Genomic DNA, 27740 nt, shown 5'->3' on the forward strand with positions numbered 1-27740 from the left:
CCACTTTCCATGCCCTCCCGTGCCCTCCTGTTTTGTGCGGTCACGGTTAAGCCACGTCAACATCTTAACCGTGACCACACAAAATAGGAGGGCACGGAAAGTGGGAGGACAGAGAATTTGCCTCCTAGGTAGTGATGGCCATAGCAGGGTTTAGGGTTTGTATTGACCCACATTATTAAACTTAAACCTTCCTCCTCTAGGGGTTGTTTTGATCTACATTATTATACACCAATCGCATTAATTATTAAAGAGACAGTGAGAGGGCCATTAATTATTTCATGGAAGGGGAAGTGCCCTCTAGGAATTTCATTACATCGATTTGTGATAATTTTCTTTTACAATCATTGGTATTTCATACCATAAAATAGGCCCTACAATTAACTGACAAATGAGCAAGATAAAGCAGTTGGATTGACAAGTTTCCCCTGATCCCGCCACCCCGTTGGTCATCCGTCCTAACGGGACGGGATGGGACGGGATGGGGTGGGAATGTGAAGAACATGCTATCCTACATGCTTAGCATGCGTGAGAATGCTAATACATCTACATCCATAAGGTGTATTAATTTGAATTTCCCCATAGTACGAGGGTCATATTTGTATCTTTCATCTATTTCGGATAACCAAAAACAAGTCTCTTAGGGCTTGTTTAGTACACAAGATTTGATTGCAACGAAGAATTCTGAAATTTCAAGGCATATTTAAAGTAGAAGTGAAGGAATTTTCATTTGGAGGGATTAGAAGAGGATTAGCTATAAAAGAAATTCATCCCTTTTAATTCTATTATTTTAAGGTGGATTACAATGATAATTTGACAACATAAGCATCTAGACATCTTACTATTCATATATCTCAAATTTTACAAAATTCGTTCTTTTAACTATGGCTAAAAGTAACAAAGACTTATAATTCAATTAGTTAAAAACATTCGCATTTACATTAGAAGTCTCGGGTTCGTCCCTCTATATCTATAGTCGAAGAAAAGAAAAAAGATATGGTAGTGAAGGTTATTGATAATGATCATTCATACATGACTGTATTTACTGTTTGCTATAATTATATAAAGAGCTTTAGGTCTTTGTAATTGTAAGGTATAACCGCTAAACCAAAAGCCAGAATTGCAAGCTACGCCAAACCCAAAAACCCTCCCACGTACCTCTCACTCCACCACCACACCACCCCCTCTTATTTTCCCTGCATGATGTCCCACCCACAACATGATCATCAGCCCGAAAGCTCTCTCTCATCTTCTTCTTCAACGCCTCAAAGTTCTTTTCATTCATTAAACCAAACGTCAACAACAGAAACAACCAGTAGCTGCCACCCTTGCTTTGGCACTAAGCTTATTAAGTCCTCACATCAACACTGCTTTGAACATATTCAAAACCTCACCAAAAATACTGCCAACAACATCTTACCCTCTTGGCTTTATGTTGCCTCTTGTAAGCGTTGGAGTTGGCTCAAGCTAAGCTGCACTGAGGTTTTGTTCATGGCGAGCCCCGGCGACTTGTCCGTTCGCACTCCGTCGGACATTGTAAGTTCCATATGAATCTGTGACGCTTGATGATGTTAAAAAATGTTGCATAATGTAAATCATTTGTAATATTTTACTTTTTATTTTGGTTAGCCTTGAATTGTACTCTTTGTAGCTAGCTATTTCATGATCAATTTCTTATGCATTAGAGTTTGTTAATTTGGAAATGCAGAGAAAAAAGAAACTTTCTGGGCAACGAAAGAAAGAGGAACTTGAAAGAGAGGTACGTAGGATGGGACTCGAGTCCTTCTCTGAATATTAATATTTGATTAAAGTTGTTTTAACGAAGAGTATCTAGCAATTTTGCGGCACTATTTGTTTATGTATATTCGGAATACGAGTGGTATATCACCTGTCATAATACAAATGAAGAAGTATTGAAAAATATGTCACCTCTCTCTACTTATATTATAACAATAGTGTACCAGCTCATATTTCAAATACATAAAAAATTCTCTTCACTTAGTTAATGGCACTCAAAGCAAGTATTTATTATATATACTAGCAAAGAGCACACACTTTGTGTGTGTGAACAATTTCTCTTAATAAGTGCATATTTTTATTAATATTACATAATTATTGTTTTATCCTCTTTATGTAAATATTATGTATCAAAAGTGATGGTAAAATTGGAAAAATAAGTATAAAAAGAGGGTAAAATAGGAAGAATAGAGATATGGTTGTCATTTTGTCAAAAGGTACGAAATTACTATTTTGCCCTCATTTTGTCAATAGTGTGTATCAAAAGTGAGGGCATAATAAGAAAAAATGGTAAAAAGTTGACAAGAAGGGTTCTCTTAATAATAATAATATAGATTTATACACATAATAAGAGTTGCAAATACTTGCAAAATTAACATGCTTGCTAACACTCGCACCATCTCATCGCACATTCAATAATAAAACCCACATCTGTCAGGGTATTTGTCGGGTTGTATAAATAATGAATAATGTTATTCACATACCCTTATTAATTTTGTTCATTGATCTTTTTTTGTTTATTCGATTTGACGGTCGAAAATTAAGAAAAATATAAAAAATAAAAATGAGTGCGTAAATAACACCATTCAAAATAATATCTCACCGGCGGACTGACACTAGCCCATAAAATTTGCAATCATAGGGTGATGGGGTCACCTTCCTGGCCTACGTACTAGGATAAGAAAAATAGCTAAAACTGATAGGGGTGAATCATGTTTATGAACACATCATTTTTAGGCATCCATAACTATCTACCATTATATTTCTTCAAGGTTTCATGGTTTATCTTTCAAACTTTTGGTTCTTCCAGCTGGGGAGCCATATTTTGCAAGGAGAATATGTACTTAATATCCATTGGATTCCCAAGGCCAATTTAATTAGTACATGTTCTTTGTCAAGGAAACCAAATTAAATTTTTTTGAAACTGTGACATACTATTGAAGTGCAACTTTTGACAAAGCAGTTCTTACCCAAAAGCATGAAGCAATAAATGAGAACCATAACCCTTAATTGAATCCCCTACCAGCATTTTACAGCAAAGAAAACCATACCCCTTAATTAAGTCGTCACTCTTTAGTGTAAATATATCATTGTATAAAAAACAAGTTTAGGAGTTTAAATTTTTTTCAGAATCTAAATTTTGGTCTTAAACTTTTCTCATACTCTAAGTTCAGGAGTCATATAATGTATGATGAGAGAGTCGTATTGACAAGTTCCTTATTTATTTTGTAGGTTTCTTTGCTTAAAAGAATGCTTCATCAGGAAGAGAAAGTACATGAGGTTTTGGACCAAGTCCACAATCGGAAAAATGGTGATTCTGCTATTTCTATCCCAAGATTTCTTCCTCCCAAGGTATTTATCTTCTTCCTTTTAAGCTACCTCATGCGGCTGACTTTTTTATGCATGGGATTTTTTGACAGTTAGACAATTTATACAAAGTTATACTACAGATGTTAAGAATTATAACATATTAATTAAAGAATAACTTTGTATGTTGCATGGCATGCATCTTGTATGGTTAGATCCTAAGTAAGTCAAGATTAGACATTGGACATTTATATATGATTCCACCTAAATAGTCATGATTTACAATTTGCCAGCATATATGTGTTGCATATGTATTAATTCATCACTCATAGATCTTCTTCGCAACAAATTAGATAAATTCAAAATGATTAAGATTCGATTATAATGACAAAAATATATACAAATATGGTGCTTCAAAAATCACCAAGATGACCACCATTTAAACTTGCATTGCAGAGATGATCTTTGGTTTCCAATTTGGCTATAAGAAGATCTAAAATCACCTGTATGTCCGATTTGTGTGATCGATTTTTGTAAAGATGATCTTTGAAAGAAAACCTAAAAATTAAATAGTTCCAATTGTTGAAATGCAATGGAGTAAGCTCTACAAAAGCGTCCCTCAAACAAAATTATTAAGGAATCCCTCAGCTGACTCAACTGAGGCTCATTGCATATACACATCTACCAAAAAAATAAGTTGTTAATGAAGCTACTTTATTGTTCTAACTTCTACTGGTATAACTACTTTATTGGGATCATAGTTCTACTAGTATGTAACTACTTCGTTGTTCATAAAAGAGTAAATATAATACTCTCCTCTATGAGTAACGCAGATGAAGGAGCTTTTGGCAGAGCTAGCTATGGTTGAAGGAGAAATTGGTCGACTTGAAGGCCAAATTAGCCAACTTCAACTTGGATTGAAGCATGAACAAGAAGCTACAAAGGAATCAAAACTATCCAACCAATGGCAACACGGAAACCTAGTTAGTAACCCCATTCCTCGTGCATCAAATGTAGCAATGCCAAGCCCCATACACAGAAGTGTTAACAATGAGAGCCAGAGAATGGGGTATCATGAGACCAAGGCATTGCATTTCATAAGTAAAGCAATCAAGGGTGATTATGATCACCTTAACGACCTCAGTCCAAACGAAAAAATTGGATACTCGAGAGGATTTTCTGACCAGAAAGAAAATTATTTCTACGAGGATGTTAAATTTCAAAATAAGCTTCCGAGAAACAACGGATCTTTGAGGGCACCCTCGCCCTTGAGATCACCCTCGCCCTTGAGGGCACCCTCGCCCTTGCGAGCTCCAAGACATCCGTCACCCAAGGTGCGCCCTAACTTGTTACATTCCTTTTTATTCCGTCTTTATAATTTCAAAAAGATTGTATGCATCAGTTATATGTAACAACTCTCTGTTATAATGTGCATGTAGATCTTACTGATAGTATACAGGCATGTATTGAGAGGGAGATTACGTATAACGTGCTGCACCCAAAGATTATTATTCCACTTTTAGTTTATTATGCTTGGTAACGTGAGCTACTAATGTTAATTTGATGAGACTAATTCATTTCATTTCATAGTTTCATGCCTGAAGATGCTTATCACCAATTAATTGATGCATGGCTTTGTTTTTTTGTTTAGTTAAAAGAACGTAATCCAGGGATTACTTCAGAACTCCCACCAAAATCTGTACCAATTCCAACACAATTAGAAGAGAACAGCCAGAATTGGCAACCAAACAAGCTCTCTGAGGAAATCATGAAGTGTCTAAACTTCATATACATTAGGCTGCTTAGAGCAACAAGAACAATGGAAATAGAGAAGTCAGGCCCCATTTCCAGGTCTATCAACTCTTCCATAACCTCAAGAAGCTTCAGGGACGATACTGGCGCAAACGCAAAGTCAAGCCTTTTGTTACAAAAGGAGTCAAGGCAACAAGACCCTTATGGCATCTTCAATGTGGAAGAGTGTATTCCTAGAGACATTGGCCCTTACAAAAACTTGGTTACTTTCACTTCAATCTCCATGGATCCAAAATCCATTTCAGCCTCCAACTCTATTCCTTTACTAAAAAAATTAAGGTACTTACTAGTTGTTTTCGTCTTTGTGATCGTAACACTATCACGTGGTTTCATATCATGACTTTTTAATATTATTTTCCTATTGTCCTTGTGCATCAGGGTATTGATGAACTATCTCCAGGTGGTGGATTTGGGGTCCTTGACATACCAACAGAAGCTAGCATTCTGGGTCAACATTTACAATGCTTGTATAATGAATGTATGTATACAAAAAAATGCCATTTTTTCCTTCTGCTTATTAATATTCAATTAAGAGATGCAAGTCTGAAGTGTGCCTAATCCTTTTCAAGCTCTCATGCTGGATTACTGAAGTTTTTTTATTTATCAGGGTTTTCTCCAGTACGGAGTGCCTTCGTCCGTGGAAAAATTATTCGCATTGATGAACAAGGTAAGCCCCAAGCTTTAGCTGAAATTAAGCATCGAATTGGCATATATGAAAGTATAGGCATTGACTGGCAGAAAATTTTTTTAGATATATCTGCTCAAAAGTTTATTTCCTTACTAATCTTTACGAGTAACGAATAATATTTGATTCAGGCAAGTCTGAACATAGGGGGAAAGATTTTAAATGCTGAATCCATAGAGCATTACATTTTGAGGAAGCCAGCACCTTCCGGTATGCAAGAGGTAAATATGACTGATCTTATGATCAAATGCTTGGTTTATACTGTACTAGTATGTTCTCATATCATGTCATTTTCCACAGGCTTTTCGGAATGGTGAGAAAGATGATAAAGGCATCCGCGAACTCTACGGTCTCGAGTCCATGGATCCTAATGTTACATTTGCACTGTGTTGTGGAACTCGTTCTTCTCCCGCGGTACAATTGATATAGAATGTTCCAACATTGCATCTGATTAATGTACTAATGCTACCATCTTTTCCGGAAATTAATGTTACGTTTTTCAGGTGAGGATATACACGGCCGACGGTGTTGTAGCTGAGTTGGAGAGATCAAAGTTGGAGTACCTGCAAGCATCAATTGTGGTGACCAGCTCAAAGAAAATTGTGTTCCCAGAACTGCTGCTAGGAAACATGTTTGATTTTGCTGTGGATGTGGACTCACTAGTTCAGTGGGTTTGCCACCAGTTACCAACATCTGGGTCATTGAGAAAATCAATGGTGGACTGCTTCAGGGGTCAAATTAGCAGTGGCAATATTACTACCACTGTTGAGAAAATGCCATATGATTTTGAGTTTCAGTACATATTGGCCATGTAATCAAGTCCCTGGTTAATTTTTCTTCGAGTTGGTGTTGACTATCACGTATACCAAGTGTGTTCATGAATAAATCAAGGGTTGGATTATGGATATATTGGTCATTATGCCCATTAGTTGAATACCACTTCCGCTTGTATTACCTGGACTAGCCATTGTAACTATTTCGATTCATGAATCTCTCCACGTTTACTAACATATACCTCATTCTCTTTTTTATTCCTGAGTGTGTATGGAGGAGAAATATACTCGAAAAGATAGCAGATAGAAATATAATCTATGATGAGCTGCTTCAATTCAGGACTCCCTGCTTGAATAATTATCATTTGCATATTTGTAGCTTGGACTTTTTTTGAAGTGACGAAGTTAATCAAAGATGTTTCTTAGTGTGGAGCAGAGAAGATGGACTAAAAATAAAGAGATTAGTGTGCTATCAATACAATAATTGAATTCCATAGTTCTGCGTGGTATCACAACTTAAGTTTTCTATTCTTATGTCGCACTTCTTCTAATTTGGTATTTGTTTTGCAATTATAGATGCATGTAAATTTCAAATTTTTAATGCATTAACATCTCACAGTAACACACACATACATTGACGACTGGCACTAGCATAATACAATGTTGTTTTTCTAATCATCGATCGACAATCGACAGGGAAAGAGAGGTCCATTTCCTCCCATGTCATGCATGAATCGGAGACCACCCGACTCGCTTAAATGATTCCGCCCCTGCATGCAACTCAGTTTTGACATATTGTTGTGGTCACTGTCATTTGGTCAGCGCTTATTATTGCCGGTTGGCCAACTTGGCCGAGTTCCTACTTATGTTGTTTGACGTTCGACGTTTGAATTTTCGTATATTTCAGTCAAGCTTTTGACTTTACAAAATTGTAAACGCAGTCCATGGACTAACCTTTTCCGATTATCTGTTTTTTTCTCTAAAAATAAGGACAACGGATGGTAAACACAATTGGTGACAAGTTACAGTTATAAAGTTTGTTGTCTCTAAGTTTTCTCTTTCAAGGTGCAACAAAGCAGCAAATGAGATGGTTGCGTATGCGTTTAAAGAGAAAGGTACATAAAATCAGATGATTATGAGGTAATATGACTTTTTAATACATTAGTTGTTAATGTTAATATATCGATTTATATTTGATTACGAGAATATAAATAAATAAAAAATATTAACGAAAAGTTTTTGTATATTAAAAAATCAATCATGATACTATTTACTTTACCTTTTATTTTATCTTTATCGTTAAAACTTAAAGTTTTCAAATTTTTTTTATTAGTTTTTCTATTTTTTTAATCGTAGCCGACGCCGTAAGACTGACATAACATATTTGTGAGTGTATCAAATATTCAAACTCAATACTTAAAAAAAACATATACCCACTCGTATCGTTATCAAATCACTGAAATTCATCGTTTAAATGTTCAAAATAATCACTTATGTCGCTCTCAAATTCCCTATTTCCTAATTACAAAAGTACAGAATTAGAATATTGTTCTTCCACCAAAACGACAGCGTTTTATCTCGGGGCAAGTGAGACCGAAATCCCCGCCGGAACTCTCACATTGTCGGACCAAAACTTCGACTCCAAATACAGCTTGGAGATCTTCCCCGACACGCGTTCCATGCTGGGCCGTTGATCAGGGTCCACGTGTACGCACTCCAATGCCAAACGTGTCAATTTCTCAGCCACCTCCACGGGAAACGAGTCCTTGAGCCTGTTATCCACCCAAGTCCTCAGACCTCCGCGGAGAACCGCCGCCTGCGCCGAGTCGACCACCGAGGTTCTGATAAAATCGCCCCGAGTTTTATCGAACTTGTACTTGAACGGCTCCTGAGCCGACAAAAGCTCCAAGATTACGATCCCGAATGCATACACGTCGGACTTCTGGGTCGCCGCGCCGGTGGTCCGGAATTCCGGCGACATGTACCCTCTCACGCCTTCGAACTGGTTTTTCCGGCTGTCGGATCGGCTCAATCTCGACGTGGGGCCTTCGATTTGGTCTCCCGGTCTGGGATTAGAGTTTTGGAGGGTGTAGGAATCGGTCTCGCCGCACAATTGGGCGGCCCCGAAATGGCAGATGAGGCCGTTGTAGTGCGGTTCGGTGACCAAAACGCTGCCGCTTGTGATGTGGTTATGGACCAAATTGACGTTGAGGCCGGTGTTGTTGTGGATGTAGTCCAAGCCCTGAGCGAGATCGGTGGCGATCTGCATACGTGAGGTCCACGTGGACAGGACCGTGAAATTCGGGTTATTGGGGTTCCGCAGGCAGGCTGCCAGGCTGGCGCCGTGGACGAATTCGTAGACGAGGAATGTATGGTCGGTTGAGATGCACGCGCCGAGGAGCTTGATGATGGAGGTGTGGTGGCTGCGGCAGAGGGTGGAGAGTCGGTTTTTGAGTTCGGCGGCGGAGAGCTTGACGCGGAACTTGCGCTGGAAAACGACGGCGTCTTTTCCGCGGAGTTTGCAGCGCCAGGAGGGGGTGGAGGTGTCGGTTAGGCGTTTGGAGAGGAAGTTGTTGGTGGCGGCGCAGAGTTCGGAGAAGTCGTAGAGGATGGGGTTTTCGGGGACGGGGAGGGAGTCTTTGAGGTTGGAGAAGGAGGTGGAGGAGGAAGTGGAGGAAGAGAGCTTGTAACTTGTGATGGAGGTGTTGTGGCCGCCGCTGTGGGTGTTGGAGGTGGAAGGCTGTTCGAAGGAGGAGGAGGCGGCGGAAGTTGGGTGGGTGGATTGATGGGTGCGTGGGGTCCGGCGAGGGGTGGAGACTGGCTGGGCGGCGTCGACTGACATTTTGGATTTGCACATATGGGTGGAGACCGAGAATGGGGGAATACTTTTTTATGCCGAGATTTCAAGGACATTTAATATTAGAGTCAGTTGTTCGACGCCGTGGATGCGGAAGCGACTGGGTAATGATGTGGTTGGCGCATGTCCATTGTGCGCGCCTACTACAACGGCGCATGATAGCGGGATGGAGGACCGATTGGATGATGGGAGCAGTGACTTTTAAGATGCGTTTATTGCATTAAATTATCTCTGAATTAGTTTAGAAAATTAATTTGGATTGACTTGGCACGGATTAAGAAGTTGTACTAGATTATCTCGGACTGAATTAGTTTCAGAGACTAAATTAGATTGGCTTGGCTTGGACTAAGCAATACTAAAATTGTGAAACATTTGGTGCACTATCGGACTAGTTATGACTAAATTTTTATTTTTAATTTTTTCTTATGAAAACTTCTAATTGAACTCATGAACTGCCAAGCCAACAATCATACTTATTTCAGAAAACCCACATCATACTTATTTCAGAGAACTCAGATCCAAAAATTAATCAACATTTCAAAATTAATCAACATTTTTTTTCATTAATTTAAATACCAACTCAGACACCAATCATCTTCTAAATTCAATGAATTAAAAAAAAAAAACTAAAATTTTATTCCACCCTGCTCTGTTTGTTTTTTTTCTTCTTAACTTGTTGTCTGCAGATCCATGAAATGGCATAAAGATGAATCCAAAAGAATCCCCAAAGATGCCAGATGAATCTCCAATTAGCATGATGAATCTCCCCTCTCTCACTGCAAGACAAATCCCCAATTTCTCTAATGTAAAAAGTCATACAGACGGAGATTACAGAGCATCCATGGCAGAAATGACCCAGTCAACGAGGAGGCAAGCCGAAGCCAAAGCAAAATCAGCATCTTCAAAGCCACACTTATGGCGATTGCGAACCAACGAAGAAGAATAAAATGATGGAGATGACCCAGTCGACGAGGTCATCGTCGAAGATGAAGCGATCGACGAGTTCATCATCGGAGATAAGCCGCGCCCAAAGCTTGTGCCTGCGAAATTGAGGTTGACGAGGTGAACCCATATGACCTATTTCTACACCAAATTTACTCTCTATACTCATACATAGGGGTGGTTCGGTATGGGATACCGAACCGAAAACTATATACCAAATACCGAACTGAAAAAGTTCGGGATGAGATTTTAGCAACCGAAACCGATCCGAAATTTTGCCTTTCCCGAATTTCGGTATTCCCGAATATTTTTCGGTTTTTCGGTACGGTTCGGGACGCAGCCAACACCAGCCATCTCCAGTGGCTTCTTCACAAGCCTGCTCCTGAGAGATCTTAATACCATTCTCCTCCGCCACCTCCACCATTCTCAGAAAGCAACGACCACGGCGACGAGTCCGAATCCACCTAGCTCCCAACCCCGCACCCACTCCTCTCCACAATCACATCTTCTCATGCCATTTCTGCACAAATCCTTTAGAACCCACATGCAAAAATCCAATCTTTTTCTTCGAGCACGGCGGCGACTCTGAGTCCACCTCGCTCCCAACCCCACACGGCCACACCCACTCCTCTTCACAATCACATGTTCTTATGCCATTTCTGCACAAATCCTTCAGAACCCACATGCAAAAATCCAATCTTTTTCTCTCAAGCTTCAGTGATCATCAAATGGAATTATTTGTTGTGGGTTATGAATCATGCATGCGCAGCGCTGAGGATTCATAACCCAGAGACGAGAGAGCTTCAGAGAGGATAGAGAGAGAAATGGGTCGAGGCCAGAGAGGAGAAAGCTTCTTCCTATCTCTGCTTCCCAACACGAAGACTGCTTCTCTCTCTCTGCCTCAAGAATCAAGATTCAAAACCAAAACAAAAGCTTTGTGCTTTTAGTTTCCAAAAAAGCTTTGTGCTTTTATCCCAAACCGACAAGGCATCACCATCACATGCCTTTCCCATATTATTTTATTTTTGTTCCTTTGCTAGTGGAACCGAAAGGCTCTGCTTTTTATTTTATTTTTTCATTGTTCTTTGCAAATGTAGCGCGGGAAAGTAGGAACCAAAAACAAAAGAATATTTCGGGATTTCGGGAATACCGAACAAAAGAAATCTGAAAACCAATTCCATACCGAATATTTCGGTATTTTTCGGTATGGGATTACCAAAGTTCGGGATAGTTTCGGTTTGGGATTTTTCGGTTTGGGTTTGGGATTTTTTTGGTTTGGTTTAGGATTTTCGGGAATTTTTTCCAGCCCTACTCATACAGGAGTGGATCAATATAGGGACCGAGGTGGTCCCGGGACCCACCACACATCGAAGAAATGCTTGTGCAGAACCTTGGAGGACCACCCTAAACCCTAGGCGGAGCTCTATGAAGGACTCGATAGGATAAATTATAGTGAATTAATAGGATAATATAATAGATATAAGAGCTACCATTGCGGACTATTTTCGTCTACAAAATCCTTGAATATTTTATACTAGGACTACCCAAGGTTAAAATTCTGGATATGCCACTGTACCCATATGAATTTTAATTAAATCATCAATATCTCTCTAAATCCAAATTTACTACCTAAACTACTCTCACAAACCCAATTCAATATGTAAATTTATCTTTATACCCATTGAAAAAATAAAAACACAAAATCAATTTTCTACAACTCATTCAAACGTAAAGAGAACAACATATCTTACATATTTGTCTCATGTTTAATCCTTCTTTTGTTGCATATTTTGCATTGCTCGTTTTCTGCACCTAACCAACCTAAGAGTTAAGGTATTCAAAATGTTTTTAAGTTTGGAGAAATTTAGCATTTTCTAATCGTACAGAGTGTAGTGATTTAGAGGTTGAATTAGTGGAGAATTGTGAGAAAATTGGATTGGGTTATCGTAAGGGTTTTTTTTCGCACATAATGCTCTGAATAAGTTATTGTTTCAACGAGATTTTACCAAGTATAATTACCCAATTCAATTATTTGATTTCAATAATCCTTGATTTCAATTTTCTCTTCGAGTGATGGCTATTCCCTCTTAACAAGAAAGATTCAGTTCTGACATATATTTATCGGGACACTACCACTAAAACTTGTCTCCAAGGTGATCCTTGGTAAAGATGGTTAGCCATATATATGGATCTTTGAAAAAACTAGAACATGTGGTGGCAGAGAAACAATATACCAGAAAATACATCATCCACCTTTATTATCCTTGATTTCAAGCCTATTTGAGATGGTTTAAACCGGGCTTTCTACTAAATCAAAGAGGCAATAGAGCAGGCATTATAAAATTGCTACTAAAGCCTAAAAATAAAGAATTGAAATCAAATAAAAACATTGACATAAATTGATTCATATTTTATTTGAAGGATTTAAAACTTTAAAATTATCATTCATCCGTTAAAAAGAACTTATTTTTCTCTTTGACAACATCTTAGGGTTTTAACCAAAACAGAACGTAAAAGAATTATTGCGTGATTGTAAGGGTGTGATTATTGAATGTGAGTTTATTGGTAAATTTTGATTGTGTTTATTTCATCTTGTATTTGATGATAATTACACAATAGGGCTAAGAAAACAATTCACAATTAAGATTTAAATTGGGTATTACACAATAGGGCTAAGAAAACAATTCACAATTAAGATTTAAATTGGGTGTAAAGTGAGGTTGTATGGGTTCGTTCAAATAAAATTTTCTTTTTATGTTTTAAGAATAATTTTTAATGTGTCGGAAAACACAGTTAAACATGTGAAATGTAACAATAAAATTGATTAAAAGTTTAAAAAATAAATTTTTGGTCAATTATATTCTTACACTTAATGCATCAAGCAATGTTTCAAACTGTGTTAAGTTAATTAACTAAAACGCCACCCATTTGTGCATTTTATTTCGTGATCATTTTGTCTTAGACTTGAATTTTAATCAATTTGCTTTTTGACGTTGATTGTATCGGTGAAATTGTTATCACACTACGGAATCGCTCCCCAGTGTAATTTGTCTTGTCAACGAGGATAGAAAGTGAGAGAGGGCAAGGAGGGGAGTGATAGTTATGATGTTTTGTTTTTATCAAAAGGTACTTCTGAGTATAATGTTATCAGGTTAAGACGACCATTGCAATTATGCTATAATACACTTCCACGACAATTTTATATCTATCTATCTATTATATATAAAGAGAACACAATAGGTCAATAGTGTTTTGGTGTCATAGTGCTTTACCAAAAGTAATTGGACAAACATACCCCCAAAACAAAAAACTTCAAAGGCATCCCAAAATAATGCATCAAACAAGGCAAGAGCATTTTTGTCATTTTAATAGTATTTTTTTAATCGGTGTTTTTTTAATTAGTACCTCATAATAGGCTAGCAATAATGTGATTCAATTTATCTATTTTTAAACACGTTCAAAACATTTTAAGAGGCATGTAATGTCGGTTATAAATTCGCACGCGGATAATAATGTAATTAAATTAGATGTCAAATTAATGTTTTTTTTTTTTTGGTAACAAATGATATTATCTATACTGAGGGGAAAAGAGGTGGGCTTAGTCTCATAATGGACTAACAATAATGTGATTCAATTAGTTGTTTATTAAATACGGATAATAATGTGATTAAATTAGTTATTAAATGATTTTTTTTTTAACAAATGATATTATCTACATTAAGGGGGAGAGGGTGGGCTTTGCCTCACAATGAGTTAATAATAATGTGATTCAATCAATTGTTTATTAAATATTATTTTCTCTATTCTTAATGTAAATTCTATAGAGACTGATTTTATTATGTGAATTCAACTGCTTTAATTGATTTATGAGGGTTTTCTTCTAGCATGATCTAAGATTATTCATTTACTTCAAATAATTGACTTTTCTTCTAACATGATTTAAAACGTGTAAGTCGCGCATAGCATGCCGTGATTCAAAAAATGCTTTCTGCACGCGTGTGCATGAAGGCTAGTAAAATTAAAACGACATAAACAATTAGCAGTTTGCAAGTACAGCTCCCGTTTTTTTTTTGCTATTTGATTTTGCATTTAAAAAAAAATGCATTCTCATTATAAAAAAAAAAGAAAAAAGAAAGAAAGAAAGAAAAAAGAAGAAGGTTTTTAGTTAAAATGGTTCATGAGATTTGCATAACTCCTTATTTTGATCCCTGAGATTTGAAATCAATACAAGTGGTCCCTGAGATTGTCCACTATCAATCATTGTGGTCATTCTGTAAATAGTTATGTTAAATAAAGATTAAAATGACAAAATTACCCTCAATTTAATAAACAATAGACCAAAATGATTTAACAAAAATGAAGAATATTTTGTCATTTTATCCTTATTTAATGAAAATTTTTCACAGAAGGATTAAAATGATTGATGGTGGACAAACTCAGGGACCAATTCTATCGATTTCAAATCTCAGGAACCAAAATAAGGAGTTATGCAAATCTCAGGGACCATTTTGGATAACAAGGCCCGAGTTGAAAAGGCTCGATTTTGTATTTGTGTTTGGCTTGAAATAACAACTTAGGTTAAGAATGTGTTGACCCAAGTTGAAAAGGCCACAATCCTTAGCCTAGTAAATATCCCTCAAGCCAGCAGGTTTATAGCCCAAGACAAGGTTGGTTCAACCGAGTCTTCATAGAAGTAGGAGTGTGAAAATATTAAGTGTAGGTGTGGCTCAGTTGAGTCCCATGCAAGATTCCATAAAGATACGCAATTACCATGTTCATTAGCTACATATTCAGTTTTTCGAAAACTACCAAATTGATAAGGTAGCAGAAATCATCTATTACAACGAACTTCAGTTTCAGAATGGGCAGTGTAGGGATCTAAATGGGATATAGTGAGGTTAATCCACGACAATCATTTTTTTAGGAACGTTTGATAAGATTAAAAGCACACCACAATGTAGCATACAAATGTCCTATTAATTTTCCTTATTAACAATAAGATTTGTCAATTGTAGCATATGAAAATAAGGGTCTTTCCTACAGAAGATTGTTTTATCTAATTACTTAAAATGTCACAAAAACTGGGCTGTTGTTCCTACTAACCAGCCACCGAAAAATAATTGTTAGACCGACTTACAGTTATCTAAAGTCTACGAAATTTTATATGCAAATACTAGACACACAGAGCTACACTCATACAAATTTTTGGAATTTTTGGAGTTGATTTGCTATTTAAATTAAATCGAACAAAAACAGAATAGAAACAGATTTTAAGTAGTTCACAAATTAAAAAAAACGAGTTAGGGGAATTTCTATCTACCACCAAATAATCATGCAAACATGTTATGTTTCATTCAAATTCCTTCTATTTTCGGATGAAGATGCTCAAGTTGGCTTAATGTTAGAACTCAACCTATTACTCTTTCTTATGTAGTATGTTAAGAGAATGACGTTTTCAACTTAACTTAGTTCCTAACATGCAATGTAGAATGGTGTGTTCATAGATTTAACAAGTAGAAATCATTAAGAACGAAAAGAGTTTGAGTCATCACAAGGCATCGTAAGTACTAGCTTTGTCTCACTTATCCTAGAAATTGATTCATATGTTAATCGCAATTAACAAGTACTACCCTAGAACATATGTAGGTCCTCATTCGACAAGAGCAGGCACATACATATTCATAGCATTAGAATCCTAGATATGCTTACTAAGTATGCATCCGTAGAAAACATATAAAGAATTTATCAATGAGACAAGTAGTGAACCAATTTTCATCCATTCATAAAAGTAATTCAAACGAAATGTCATAACAAACTTGTAATCATATTCGGGGCTTCAAACAGCCCCTAACTACTAAAAATTTAGTTACACAATCCTTAAGTTAAAACAAAAGATAGACATGAGTTTGAGAAAATAGAACCGAAAGAAATCGACTAAGGCTCTCCTCCTCCTTACTTCCTTCCCCAATGCTACTTTTAAACCAATTCTTGCTGCCTCATTTTCTTCTCCTTAACTCACCCACTAATAGCCATTTAGTGATGACAATAAGTGAGAGGAAATGTAAAACAATTGTAACTCCTTGGGTAGCCTTTATGCCAATTACTCCCTCTTAATCCTCATCTTTAATTCCATTTCCTGTCAGCTGGTTTGTTCTTGATTGCATCAGTTTTGGCTGCTAGAATTATTGGATTTATTGCTATCAATGCTTTCTTGTCAGTTACAAACTGCTCAGCCTCTTGGGAACCTTTTAGTGTTAAAACGGCCATAACTTCTTCTAGAAAAATGATATTAACAATCCGCGAAATGCTCAAAAAAAAAAAGACATCCGTAGCTTTCCAAGAATATAAGGCTCGTTCTCTAATTCATTCTGAGATGTCCGCAACTTGCTTCCAAAGTCAGCTGACCTGCACAGGCAGTTTTGACGAATTTATTACTTAAAATTCCACTTGTGTTATTTTTCTTTTCTTTACTTGACAAATCCTACAAAACACAAAAACAAAGTAAATAACTCAAAAATATAAGGAACTAACTAAGAAAAGACAAGTGAATTTGATATAAAATATATATAAATATGAGCTTATCAACGTTAACGTTATTATCTTTCCTTGATGACGGGAAGACTATCTCATCAAAGTGATAAACTACAAAACGTACGGTAAAAAGATCGTATATCAATGACTTTAAATAACGAATAATTGATGGTGAATCATGTTGGAGTGTAACCCTTCAGCTGAAGATTGGCGGCAGAGATCAATTTACATGCTTTATATTTCAGTTTGAATGTGAGCCATTGGATCATAGTCCACATGGCTGCTCAATGATGTATCTAGCTTAAGTAATAGAATAAGACAAGTGGCAGTATCTCATAGGATGATACCAATGAATGGTTGAGATTGTATTGTGTGTTAGAGAGTGAAGGATCACCCTTCCTTCCATGTATAACGGTAACAAAATGTATGCATGCATATTGTGAGAAATTAACAAAACATATTCCATCATCTTCCTCTCAACCATTTTCTAGTTCTCAGCACAGGTCCTCCATTGAAATACATATAAAAAACACACAAACACTAACAAATCATAACCAACATAGATTCTCATTCTTTTATGAGAACCCATTTGAGTAAGTAGTGGTGGCCCTATTGGCATGTAAATTACGCACGTAGACACACGTAAGTGCGAGATGTCAAACTCATACTTAGTAACCAACTGTAATGGTTCATAGGATTGGTTAGCAGTAGGCCTCAAGCAAACCAACATGGCTGGATACAATAGCCCCAGGAAGATACCAGCAACTTGGTCCACATCACTAAGGTTTGAACTTTCGCTTGATGGCGTTTAAGGAACGCTTATGCCTAGCCGTTTTGGGAGTGAACATGGGTACTAGATGTTCAACTTCAATCCCAACAAACATGCAATAATCGTCGAGAGACTGCAACATAAACTCTCCAGCATTATCTAGTCGAATTGACTTAATCAAGATGTTGAACACTTAGGCAGCATTGTGTGTGGACAATAAATAGACATGTGACCAACGTGTTAATGCATCAACCTTGGGGTGAAATGGAGGAATTACATGCACCAATACTATGAACTAGAACAACACTAGAATGTTCCAAATCAAACTAATGACCCTCACTTATTTAGATCAACAACACTCATACTGTTGGAAATAAACTATGAAACAAGAGAGAATACGAGAGAATAGAAAGACAATATAAAGATGGGGAAAATAAATCCGATTGTCTTATTCTATTCATTAGAATCCCTGTATGTGTGTGTGTGTGTGTGTGTGTGTGTGTAGAGTTTTCACTATTTACATCAAAGAGGAACTAAACTATTAACATATTACATATTGTCTTAGAATATGGACAACCACATAGTAAACGATATTTACAACACTCCTTTTTGGATGTATATCAATTTACCTCGATAAATTCTTACTTAGAAAACCCAATGGGACAAAATCAAAAGCGAAGGAGAAAAATCGAGCACAATTTTAAAAGACAATATAATGTTGCCTCACTAAAACGTTGGTAAGAAAAACTCAGTGGGATAAAAACTTGGTCGAGTGGAAAGGAGTACAATGCACTTTTATGTCCATTATAACATACTGTTGAGACTCCCCTTGACCAAATAACTATGCTCGATAAGTGACTCTCTCTGATGATAGTAAGTCATCATTCGACTAGTCATCATTGTAATGTGACTTCAGTTATCAAGTAATTGAATTTGAGTAGAACTTGATCATGGGAAGTGTGGAGAGGTTATCGGGAGTTGACAATAACATTTGGAGCTATTTTCAATTTTAATAGTTTAGTTCCTTGATCCTATCCCACTAAAAATTATTTGAAGTTGTTTTCAATTTTAAGATTTTTGGTTTGATTCATTATTCTTTATTCTCGCCATGCATCCCACCAACCTTCCTCATTTCTTCTTTCCTCCAATTACTTTGCTCATATATAAACCACAAAATGCAAAACCTAAGAGATAAAAAAAAAATTGATATCCAAGGCAACCTAAACTCATTGGTTATGAAAAAAAATTGCAATTGGATCTTCAATAATGCTGAGAGGGATTAAGAAGAATCACAACGGTAATGAAGTCGGTTCTTATGCAAGTTAGAGTTACGCTCCTCCAATTACTTGCCGTTATTTGTGTATCCATCCCACACCTCCATCCACCATTAGCTCACTGTTTGCATAGTACTGCTTGTCGCACATTGATTGGCCACCGCCATCTCCTGTTGGTCTCAAAATCCATCCCGGCGACGCGGCGATCGGTCTGTGGGTTTCGAGATCTCTTGGTCTTTCTGATTTTGGTTGTGATGTGATTAGACTTTTTTCAGTGTGACCGGGGACCTAGGAAAGGAACGCGTCTCGGTCAAATATTTTTTCTACCTTGGTTGCAAGGACTTTTAAATGTGCGTTAAATGGACGTTGAGATGAGTGTTGTTCGTGCAAACATGATGAGTGGATGGGCGGGTGGAACCGAGTTTGGTGATTGATATGGTACGATGAAATGTATGAGAAGGTGAATCACATTGAATTGCACCAACCCAAATGAACTAATCGAATTGATCGAATTGATAAGTAATTAAATTACAGTACTCTTATTTTAGTTACAATACTCCTCTTGCAAGAAATTGAAAATTACTTTGTGCGAAAAAAAATAATTTGCAAGAATTGAAACTAATTTGTAAGAAATTGCTACATTTTGAATAGAAAAGTAAGATAAAAGGACACGGTGCAAAGAAACTAAAAAGATAAGTTGAATGGTTTTGTCGGGGACTTCTAACAACGACCTAAAGAGTCCTTTTTATACTAGGTTAAAGCATCCAATTCTTAATTTCCTCCTCAACCTTGACTCATTTCTTTCAACAGTTACATATTTTTAAATTCATTCCGCCCAATTAATGGCAATCTAGTCTTTAATTTGCACATCTGTAATCATTTTCCCCCTTGGTTGCCATGGTTGACCTCAATTAAAGATGATGATCAAGCTATGTAGAATGTACCAAATATGGGTATAAACATCTCCTCCTTCGTCGAAATAATTGAGAATAAGTTTGGCTCTTGTGGACGACGAGCACCTTCTCTGCTGCATGTGCGGGGTCCCAACATCAGGATCGTCTTTACAGTCGCCGTTGGTGATGCAGAACTGACCAGCGCAGTCGTTATAGGTTTGGCATGGGCCGTTGCAGGAGGAGATGGCCATTGATGGTTGAGGGAGGCAGATGATACTGATTAATATGAGGAAAAGAGAAACCAACATAAACACTAAATTTGCCATTTGGGAAGTTACAAATCGTACGTAGTGATGTTTGAGTAGAGAAAGAGAGATTGCATGCTGTTTTATAGTTAAATGAACTTATCCTTTGGTTAAGACTTCAGTTTTGTTTCTTTTTCAACATATATTGACGTGGTAGCAGGGGGGTCGGTGGGAATGGAAACCAGCGGAAAGGGCCTACAGGAGTAAATAGGTCTTCACCAACAAGACTTGGAAGTCTTGGTCTTCACCCTTCAAGTCTTGTTCTATGCGGTTTAGTTTTCCAAAGTTTTGTAACAAAAATAAGAAGCAAAAATTCCAAGTTCATAGTAAGTTCGATAACAATTTATTCTGATACTTTTAGTGTAAATATATCGTTGTTAAAAAAGAAATAAGGTCAAAGTCTTGGTCTTCACTCCTTCTAAATCTTGTATGCAATTACTATATGTTGAAGCCCGATCTTTGATGACAATTTATTCCCGATTCTCGTTATTCCCGGCTGAGCTTGCCCTACTGTTGGTGGGGGAATGCGAATGCCATCCTCATGTCCGTCCTCGTCTCATATCCCCATTTTAATAATTTAAAATTAGGGATCTTTTGATATAAACGCTTCAATTTTGAATTTTTTAGATCAAACATCTATGCCTTTTAGTGATTTGATTAAACTTTTTTTATCATAATTTTGGTGCTATATGCACATTATATTGTAACAAATTTCCTATAATCTAGCATTTTGATTACACTCTCCTCCGTTAGAGATAATTGTAAAAAAAAACTTTGGTTAGATTCAATTTATTTCACAATAATGCTACAATTTAGCAATAATTATCTACGATTGAAGATATTTTCTTTTCAAAATAGTTTAAAATATTTTTAAATCCCCCAAAATCAAATGTACCGAAATGAGTTTTTCTTTTAGTCTGTTAAGAGAAAATAGGATTGAGAATGGTATAAACGTACCAATACACAATGTGTACAAAATAAAACGTACCAAAATAAAAATAATGTACCAATATTAACAATATGTATCAAATCAAATATACCAAAATTGCAAATAAATGTACCAATTAATGATTTTTGTCAATTCAAACGTAGCCACAGCAAATATATACGTAATATATTGTACTTAATAATAATTCGTCAACAACTATACTTAAAAAAACAACAAAAAAAATATAATTTCACAAAAAATTTGGTCATTATGTCACAATTTTGTTAAAAAAATTGACCCATGACATCAAAATGGTCCCTGAAATTGAAAATTGATCAATGTAGTCGCTCAAGTAAGTGTCTCAAATCAATGTAGTCCTTCCGTCACAATTATGTCAAAAATTCTGTTAGTGTTGATGTGACACATAAATGGGTCACACAAGTCTAATTAAATAAAAAAAAATTACAAATAGGCTTAATAATTTAATAGTTGATAAAAAAAATTGTCAACCCAAAAACTCAGTCCTGCAATCACCTCCGATCTCAATCCACATTTCTATACCTCATTCACTCTCTATTCTCTGAAAAAATCTCGTTACACTTATCTTCACACACTTCAACACCCTTCATCGAATTGAACCTGGATCGAGATCACCTTTGGTGACAACTTGGCCCATTGGCAATGACTTCCGGGACATCACCGTTAACATTTAGGCGATCAACATCCTTTCAACCTTAATCTTAGAGAGCTTGTTGAACGCTTCCCTAGTGGTCTAGTAATGCAAAGAACAACGAGCTCTGCCTTAAGATAATGATGTTATAACCGAAGTGCATCCATTGTTGGTTGAAAACTATTTCCACACCCCCTCTTTGGCCTTGGTTAAACCTTGTACATTTGAGAATTTATGGAAGGGAGCTCTCTTCGGAGTACGCCCTACTATAAGAAGAAAAAAAAATTGTGCAAAAGGGTATTTAGACAACTTTTTTAATTTATTATTAATCCCACATTAGCACATAACAAAATTTTTTTATAGAATTGTGGTGGAAGGATCATATTGATTTGCGACACTTATTTTCAAGGACTACATTGATTGATTTTCAATTTCAGGGACCAGATGTGAGTTAATTTCAGGAATCATCTTGATGGTGTGGGTCAATTTCAGGAACCATTTTGATGGTGTCGGTCAATTTTAGGGACCATCTTGATGGTGTGGGACAATTTTAAGGACCATTTGTGATAAAAACCCATAAATCTTGTGAGACCCATTTATGTGTCATATCAGCACTTAACAGAAATTTTAATAGAATTGTGACGAAATGACCACTTTGATTTGTGATACATATTTTCAAGGACTACATTGATTGATTTTTAATTTCAGGGATCATATTAATGGTGAGGATAAATTTTAGGGACCATTTGTGATAAAAACCCTTAAAAGAATATATGTATAATATTTATTTTAATGGTTAATTAATTTATATAATTTGTAGGGATTACAAGTCACCTACGAGGGTAATGGGATCCTTTTATTTCTCAATCTAAGTATGCAAAGATGTGCTTCAAAAGGCTGGAATGACGTTGTAAGTTTTGTCCTGCACTTTGTATAGGAGTTTGGTAGGAGCTTTGCGGTAAACTTTCACTAGACATGATATAGCCTATATGCTGTGAACTATGCTTGTTATAGTTCATGTCTACTCCAATCGATGCTCATTTTTATCTGGTTAAAAGGATTCTATGTTATCTACAAGGAAATATATAAATTGTGGCCTTTCATATTTTAGTTATTAATTTGGAGTTAGCTTATAGTAATGCAAATTGGATTGCAAAAGTTAATACAATAATGGCGATACCCAATTCTTGGAAATTCAAGAAGAAATGGCGTGTCTCGCCTTTATGTAGATGTGAAAGTGGTTAACTATAAAGGTTGTGCATGAAGATACAATAGTTGCGTCTGTTAAAGGAAGCAAACTAGTGAGCGATTTGATCATGATATGATATGGAGTGATTGTAGGATAATATAATCATGATCCGTCTTGCAGTGATTGGAGGAAAGGATTGTCTCTGTACAGTTACAAATATCCAGTACAAACATATTCACACATCAATTTATATGGCATCAGATCAGCACGATCCTGGTGACTCTCGACACCCATTCATTTTCCGCTACAAACACAACCAACCTTTAGTACAGACACAGCTAACAGAGGCGGTGCTAAACACATCCGATCCTCTCACCTTACATCACTCGGATTCATCGAATCTTGTTCTAGTTTCAAAACTCCTCGAATGACAAAACTACGGACAATGGTGCCATTCTATGCGCATTCCTCAGAGTGCAAAGAATAAGCTCGAGTCTATTGATGGGTCTACCAATTAAAGCTCCCGCAACCACCGATGCAAAAGGACATGGATCCTCTTCGGATCTATTGGTCCTAATTCACCAAGTCAAATCATCCGGGTCATTGAAATTTAATCCAATGGCTACAAACAGGGGCCTACTCTAAAAGTTATAATAACTTTAGCCTTTGGATCAAATTTCAATGGCTTGGATGATGTGACTTGGTGGATTAAGACCAATGGATCTGGAGAGGATCCATGTCTGATGCAAAATTTCCCATTTGGTAGAGATGCAACGACATGGTACTCTTGTGGACCTTGCAATCAGTGCACGGTACTATTGTTGGCAGTATACTCTACTGCAAATTGCGACTGCCGTGTGGAAGGTATTTGCACCTAAAATATGCACAATTTTACTTAATTGGGTCTAAAAGCCAAAATATGACATTTTGGGGAACTAGTGTGCAAATATACCAAAAGTTGCATGTGAGAATGTTTCTCCACATGGTTTGAAGCCATGGCTTTATTGTGAGTAAAGATGTTGATAGACTTAGGAGATGGACATGTGGAGGAAAGAAGCCAACTTGATTCTTTTAAATATTAATCTATTGCAAGTAGAATTAATCGACATGTGGTGGAAATGTGAGTTGGCCTCTTTTAATATTATTTCATATGCAAGCTGGCAGTGGAGTTCTCTCCACAAGTTCAATGTTCTCAGCAAGTGAGTCTCTCTTGGTTCTCTATATAAATAAGCAGAGGCAAAAGGATTATGGACACTCAACCAATCAATCAAGCAACTATACTTAAATCAGCTCTTCAATTTCCTTGTAAACATTTACTTTTAGCCAAGCACCCTTTACTTTCCTTGTTTTTAGCTCTGCTGCTCACTCGGTAGTATTGATCTACTTTGTATTTTTATTTACAACCTTCAAAGCCATTCCCCAAACCACTAGAAATTGCCACAAGACTAGAGCAACTTGCCCGATCCCTTGGGAACAAGCTCGAACCTTGTATTTGGCATCCCTTTGTACTTATAATGTTTTGTACTTTAAATAATTACATTTTTATACAACTAATTTCCATTCATTTAATTTGCAAGCAATCTACAATACTAGTCATTTACTTTATTTTGTCATTTACACTTCCAACAAACCTGCAATATAGATATTGTTACATTTCTCAACATAAGTGAAGTCCTTATCTTTAAGGCAAAGAAAGAACCTTGATTTGAGCCACTCTCACTCAATGGCACAACCTCTTGGTTAGAAGTCGTACTTAGGCACAATCTCAATTATTCAAATCCCGTTTACTAGCGGCATCTAGTAGTGGCAGACTTGCACCCACTAATTTATTGTTTGAGTAAATTTCTGAAATGCCCGCAAGGCCCATGGCGAATATTAGGGGCGAACAAAAGGATCTTGAGGATTGATTCTTACAAGGCAATAATTCAAGGATTTATCAGATTCAACAAGAAATTGGCTAATGTTGCCAGGGACAGCAGTCAATCTTCACATACACCAAACTCAAAGATCTTTGGGATGAACTGTCTTCTTACCCTGAGCCTCTCACTTGTGATTATGGAGGTTTGATCAGTCGTCAGCAGAGGTGGAGGGGTACCATTAGTCGTAAGAAAAGAAAAATGACGATAGAGAGATGAGAGGATGGAGGAGGCAACTGTGAGCCTAGAAAACTTGAACATTAGGCTTTCATCAATTTCTTTTTTAAAAAAAAAAAAAAAAAAAAAAAAAGGCTGAAATGCCTCTGTAAGTCTTCCCATCCCCCGAAAGGAGTGGATAACCGTAGCTTGCCATCAATTTTCCCCTTTTAAAAATAATAATAATAATAGTAATAAAAGATCATTCTTTTAATTAATGTGATTATTCACCTCTGCTGGTACAAGATCTTTTTTAAATTGATGTGTTAGTCCACTTCAATTTCTGTATAAGTTGATATGAAATTGTGATATATTTAGATGGTATAAATAACATTACTCTAAAAAAAATATATATACATGGTAATAAGCACTCCTATCATACATGATTCCTAGCTACATTATAGTAAACCGCCAATTTCTTTTTCAAAGAGTAAACTACTCCAAATTGGATGTACTACAATTTCTTCATTTATAATTGATAAAAGCATTGTACGCAACTCCATCATATAAGTATGGTGATGTGGGATGACAGTTCCACGCTACTTGTTCTCCATTTATATTGCATGGCTTGGTTATTTGCTGAATAATCTTCTCTATTTCTTCGTCTGTAGAGTTTCTATTTGAGAGCTTCTCAACTATGACGGGAGTAACATAGTTGGGTTGAGTAGCCGCAAGCACAAAATCACTTCCATACTTCTTAAAAATTTTCTCAAGTGTCAATAATTCTGGAATCTCGTGGAAGCATTTTTTAGCTGCAAAAATTAAACTACTAATCGCTTGTTTTAAATTTTCGAGGCATTCCCTCTGCACTTGAATGACCAAGAGCCTACCCCTAACTAAGTTACAAAAACCCTTGATCAACACGTACGCCTCCAAAATGTTTTCTTCTCTTATCAGATCTTCGATCAAAATACGAGCAATGCAAGTTTTATTTATTGGGTCTTGACCACACTGCAAGAGAGCACAAATTTTGTTCCTCATCTTCACAATGTCCTCCTCTTTCCTCTTCCTTAACTTGCGTATCCTATCCACCACCAACACTGTTGTTTTGTCGCATTTTGTGGAGTTGAAAGCCTTGTTGAAAAGCCTAAGCCTCAATTTCTCGATGAGCTTCATGTTGTCGAGGCACGTAAGAGAACTTGACAATTTGAGGTGTGAACTTACGAGGGTGGAGGAATATATGGAGATTCTGAGCGAGTTTTTTTTTTTTTTTTTTTTTGGGTCAGACATTCATGGTGAGTTAAAATAGGGTTAAATTAGGAAAACCCAAATCGTGTAGGACGTGGCGGACCAGATTTCCTTCTTTGTCTAGGAATCCTTTTTCCTTTCCGGATTGGGAATTGATTAAAATTAAGGGAATTTTAACGAAAAGCTCCCGATACTGTTCACTTAAACGAAAATTCATATTTTTACACTAAAAAGTCAATCCTAGTACTATTCACTTTACCCTTTATTTTATCTTTTCGTTAAAACTCAAAGTTTTCAATCCATTTTCATTAGTTTTCTTTAAAATAACCGGTACTGAAGTTTACTTTTTCGGCCTCATTTAAATAGTAACCGGATAGGGCGTTTAACACTATGATGCTTTCTTGGTCCTAAAGCTATCTTGAATTTAAGTTTTCTTGGCCCTAAAATAAGCTCCGATTGTGCTAGTTGCATGTCCAAATATGAATCATGAGCAAAATTTAGATAAAAACACAATCCGCTAAACCCTCGATTCAAAGTTGGAGTCCATCTTCCAGACAGGAGTCTCCTTTGCAGAGTTGGAATCCATCTTCTAGATGATTGCAGGGTCCAGTGGAACTTCCTTTGCACTTCAGCTGTTGTTGTTATTCTGCTATTCCCAACTAAAGGAAGCCAAGGCAAGGCCATTTCCCAAGAGCTTTAAAGTGTCTGGAGTATGATTGTCCATCTATTTTTGAAGAATCGGGTCTGGCCAACTCTATGGTCTCAGTTAGTTTACAAAATTTGGTCTATAAATTTAGTCTCCCTAGTATTACCCATCAAAATAATCTAGATTTTTTTTATTGCATTGACTGCTATAAGAGTCAAAATAAAATAATCAAGATTTAATTCCATTCCCGAAAAAGTGAAAACATAATACTCAATGTTGTAGCTATAATTTACTGAACAATTATGGAAGCCATAGAGAGAGAAATGTGCAGCAATAATAGAGCGAAAGAGAGAGAGATGTGTAATTGTGGGTGTGTGTTATTCCACCCCATTGTGCCTTTATTTATAGTAGTAGGGAAGGTTAATTCCTTACCCTTTAGGATTACAACATTTCATAGGTAATCTACTCCTAATAGGAATATAAGATACATTCCCATATCTACTAGGATTTACACAATCACATTCTTATTCCAATAGGACTTCAACACTCACCCTTGAGTGTGTAAATACTTAAGTAAATGGTGCATCAGGTCTTCAGTGATGAAGCAAGTACAATTGATGAAGTCGTCGGCCCAATGAGCGAATGCGAGTCTCAAATCAATGAAATAATGCATAAAAAGTAAAATGCACAAAACCTTTGCTATGGTAAAACCCAAGGTGGGAGAAAAACTCATAGACTAAAGAGGAAAGTGAGAAGTTGCATTAAGTCAAAACTATACGTCTTTTGGATGCAAGTAGAAGAGCTCTCAAGGGTATGATCAGCCTG

The 27740-nt window shown here is 36.6% G+C and overlaps 3 protein-coding genes across 3 annotated transcripts; 1 reads left to right on the forward strand and 2 right to left on the reverse strand.

The window, feature by feature from the left end:
- The first annotated feature begins 1147 nt into the window (after positions 1 to 1147).
- On the forward strand, positions 1148 to 7005 carry LOC103964810. The gene is made up of 10 exons (XM_009377788.3): positions 1148 to 1533; positions 1706 to 1756; positions 3247 to 3366; positions 4155 to 4655; positions 4973 to 5412; positions 5512 to 5611; positions 5741 to 5800; positions 5950 to 6039; positions 6119 to 6232; positions 6322 to 7005. The coding sequence occupies exons 1-10, from the start codon at positions 1198 to 1200 to the stop codon at positions 6631 to 6633; spliced, it is 2124 nt and encodes a 707-aa protein (XP_009376063.2). The 5' UTR covers positions 1148 to 1197; the 3' UTR covers positions 6634 to 7005.
- A 1026-nt stretch (positions 7006 to 8031) lies between these two features.
- On the reverse strand, positions 8032 to 9448 carry LOC103956736 (lysM domain receptor-like kinase 3). The gene has a single exon (XM_009368762.3). It carries the CDS (start codon positions 9446 to 9448, stop codon positions 8165 to 8167), a length of 1284 nt encoding a protein of 427 aa, XP_009367037.2. The 3' UTR covers positions 8032 to 8164.
- A 16098-nt stretch (positions 9449 to 25546) lies between these two features.
- LOC103956780 lies at positions 25547 to 26197 on the reverse strand. Its single transcript, XM_009368817.2, has one exon. The coding sequence runs from the start codon at positions 26195 to 26197 to the stop codon at positions 25547 to 25549; it is 651 nt and encodes a 216-aa protein (XP_009367092.2).
- Between the last annotated feature and the right edge of the window lie 1543 nt (positions 26198 to 27740).

The sequence above is a fragment of a genome, unplaced genomic scaffold (genome assembly GCF_019419815.1).
Source record: "Pyrus x bretschneideri cultivar Hongxiangsu unplaced genomic scaffold, Pyrus_bretschneideri_v1 Contig5, whole genome shotgun sequence".
NCBI lineage: Eukaryota > Viridiplantae > Streptophyta > Magnoliopsida > Rosales > Rosaceae > Pyrus > Pyrus x bretschneideri.

Bases quoted from the DNA above. Each gene is read 5' to 3' on its own strand.
- LOC103964810 (XM_009377788.3), top strand. From the start codon at position 1,198: ATGATGTCCCACCCACAACATGATCATCAGCCCGAAAGCTCTCTCTCA. The intron at 1,534-1,705 runs GTAAGTTCCATA...TTGGAAATGCAG, and splicing joins TTCGCACTCCGTCGGACATT to AGAAAAAAGAAACTTTCTGG. The intron at 3,367-4,154 runs GTATTTATCTTC...TGAGTAACGCAG, and splicing joins CAAGATTTCTTCCTCCCAAG to ATGAAGGAGCTTTTGGCAGA.
- LOC103956736 (XM_009368762.3), bottom strand. From the start codon at position 9,448: ATGTGCAAATCCAAAATGTCAGTCGACGCCGCCCAGCCAGTCTCCACC.
- LOC103956780 (XM_009368817.2), bottom strand. From the start codon at position 26,197: ATGAAGCTCATCGAGAAATTGAGGCTTAGGCTTTTCAACAAGGCTTTC.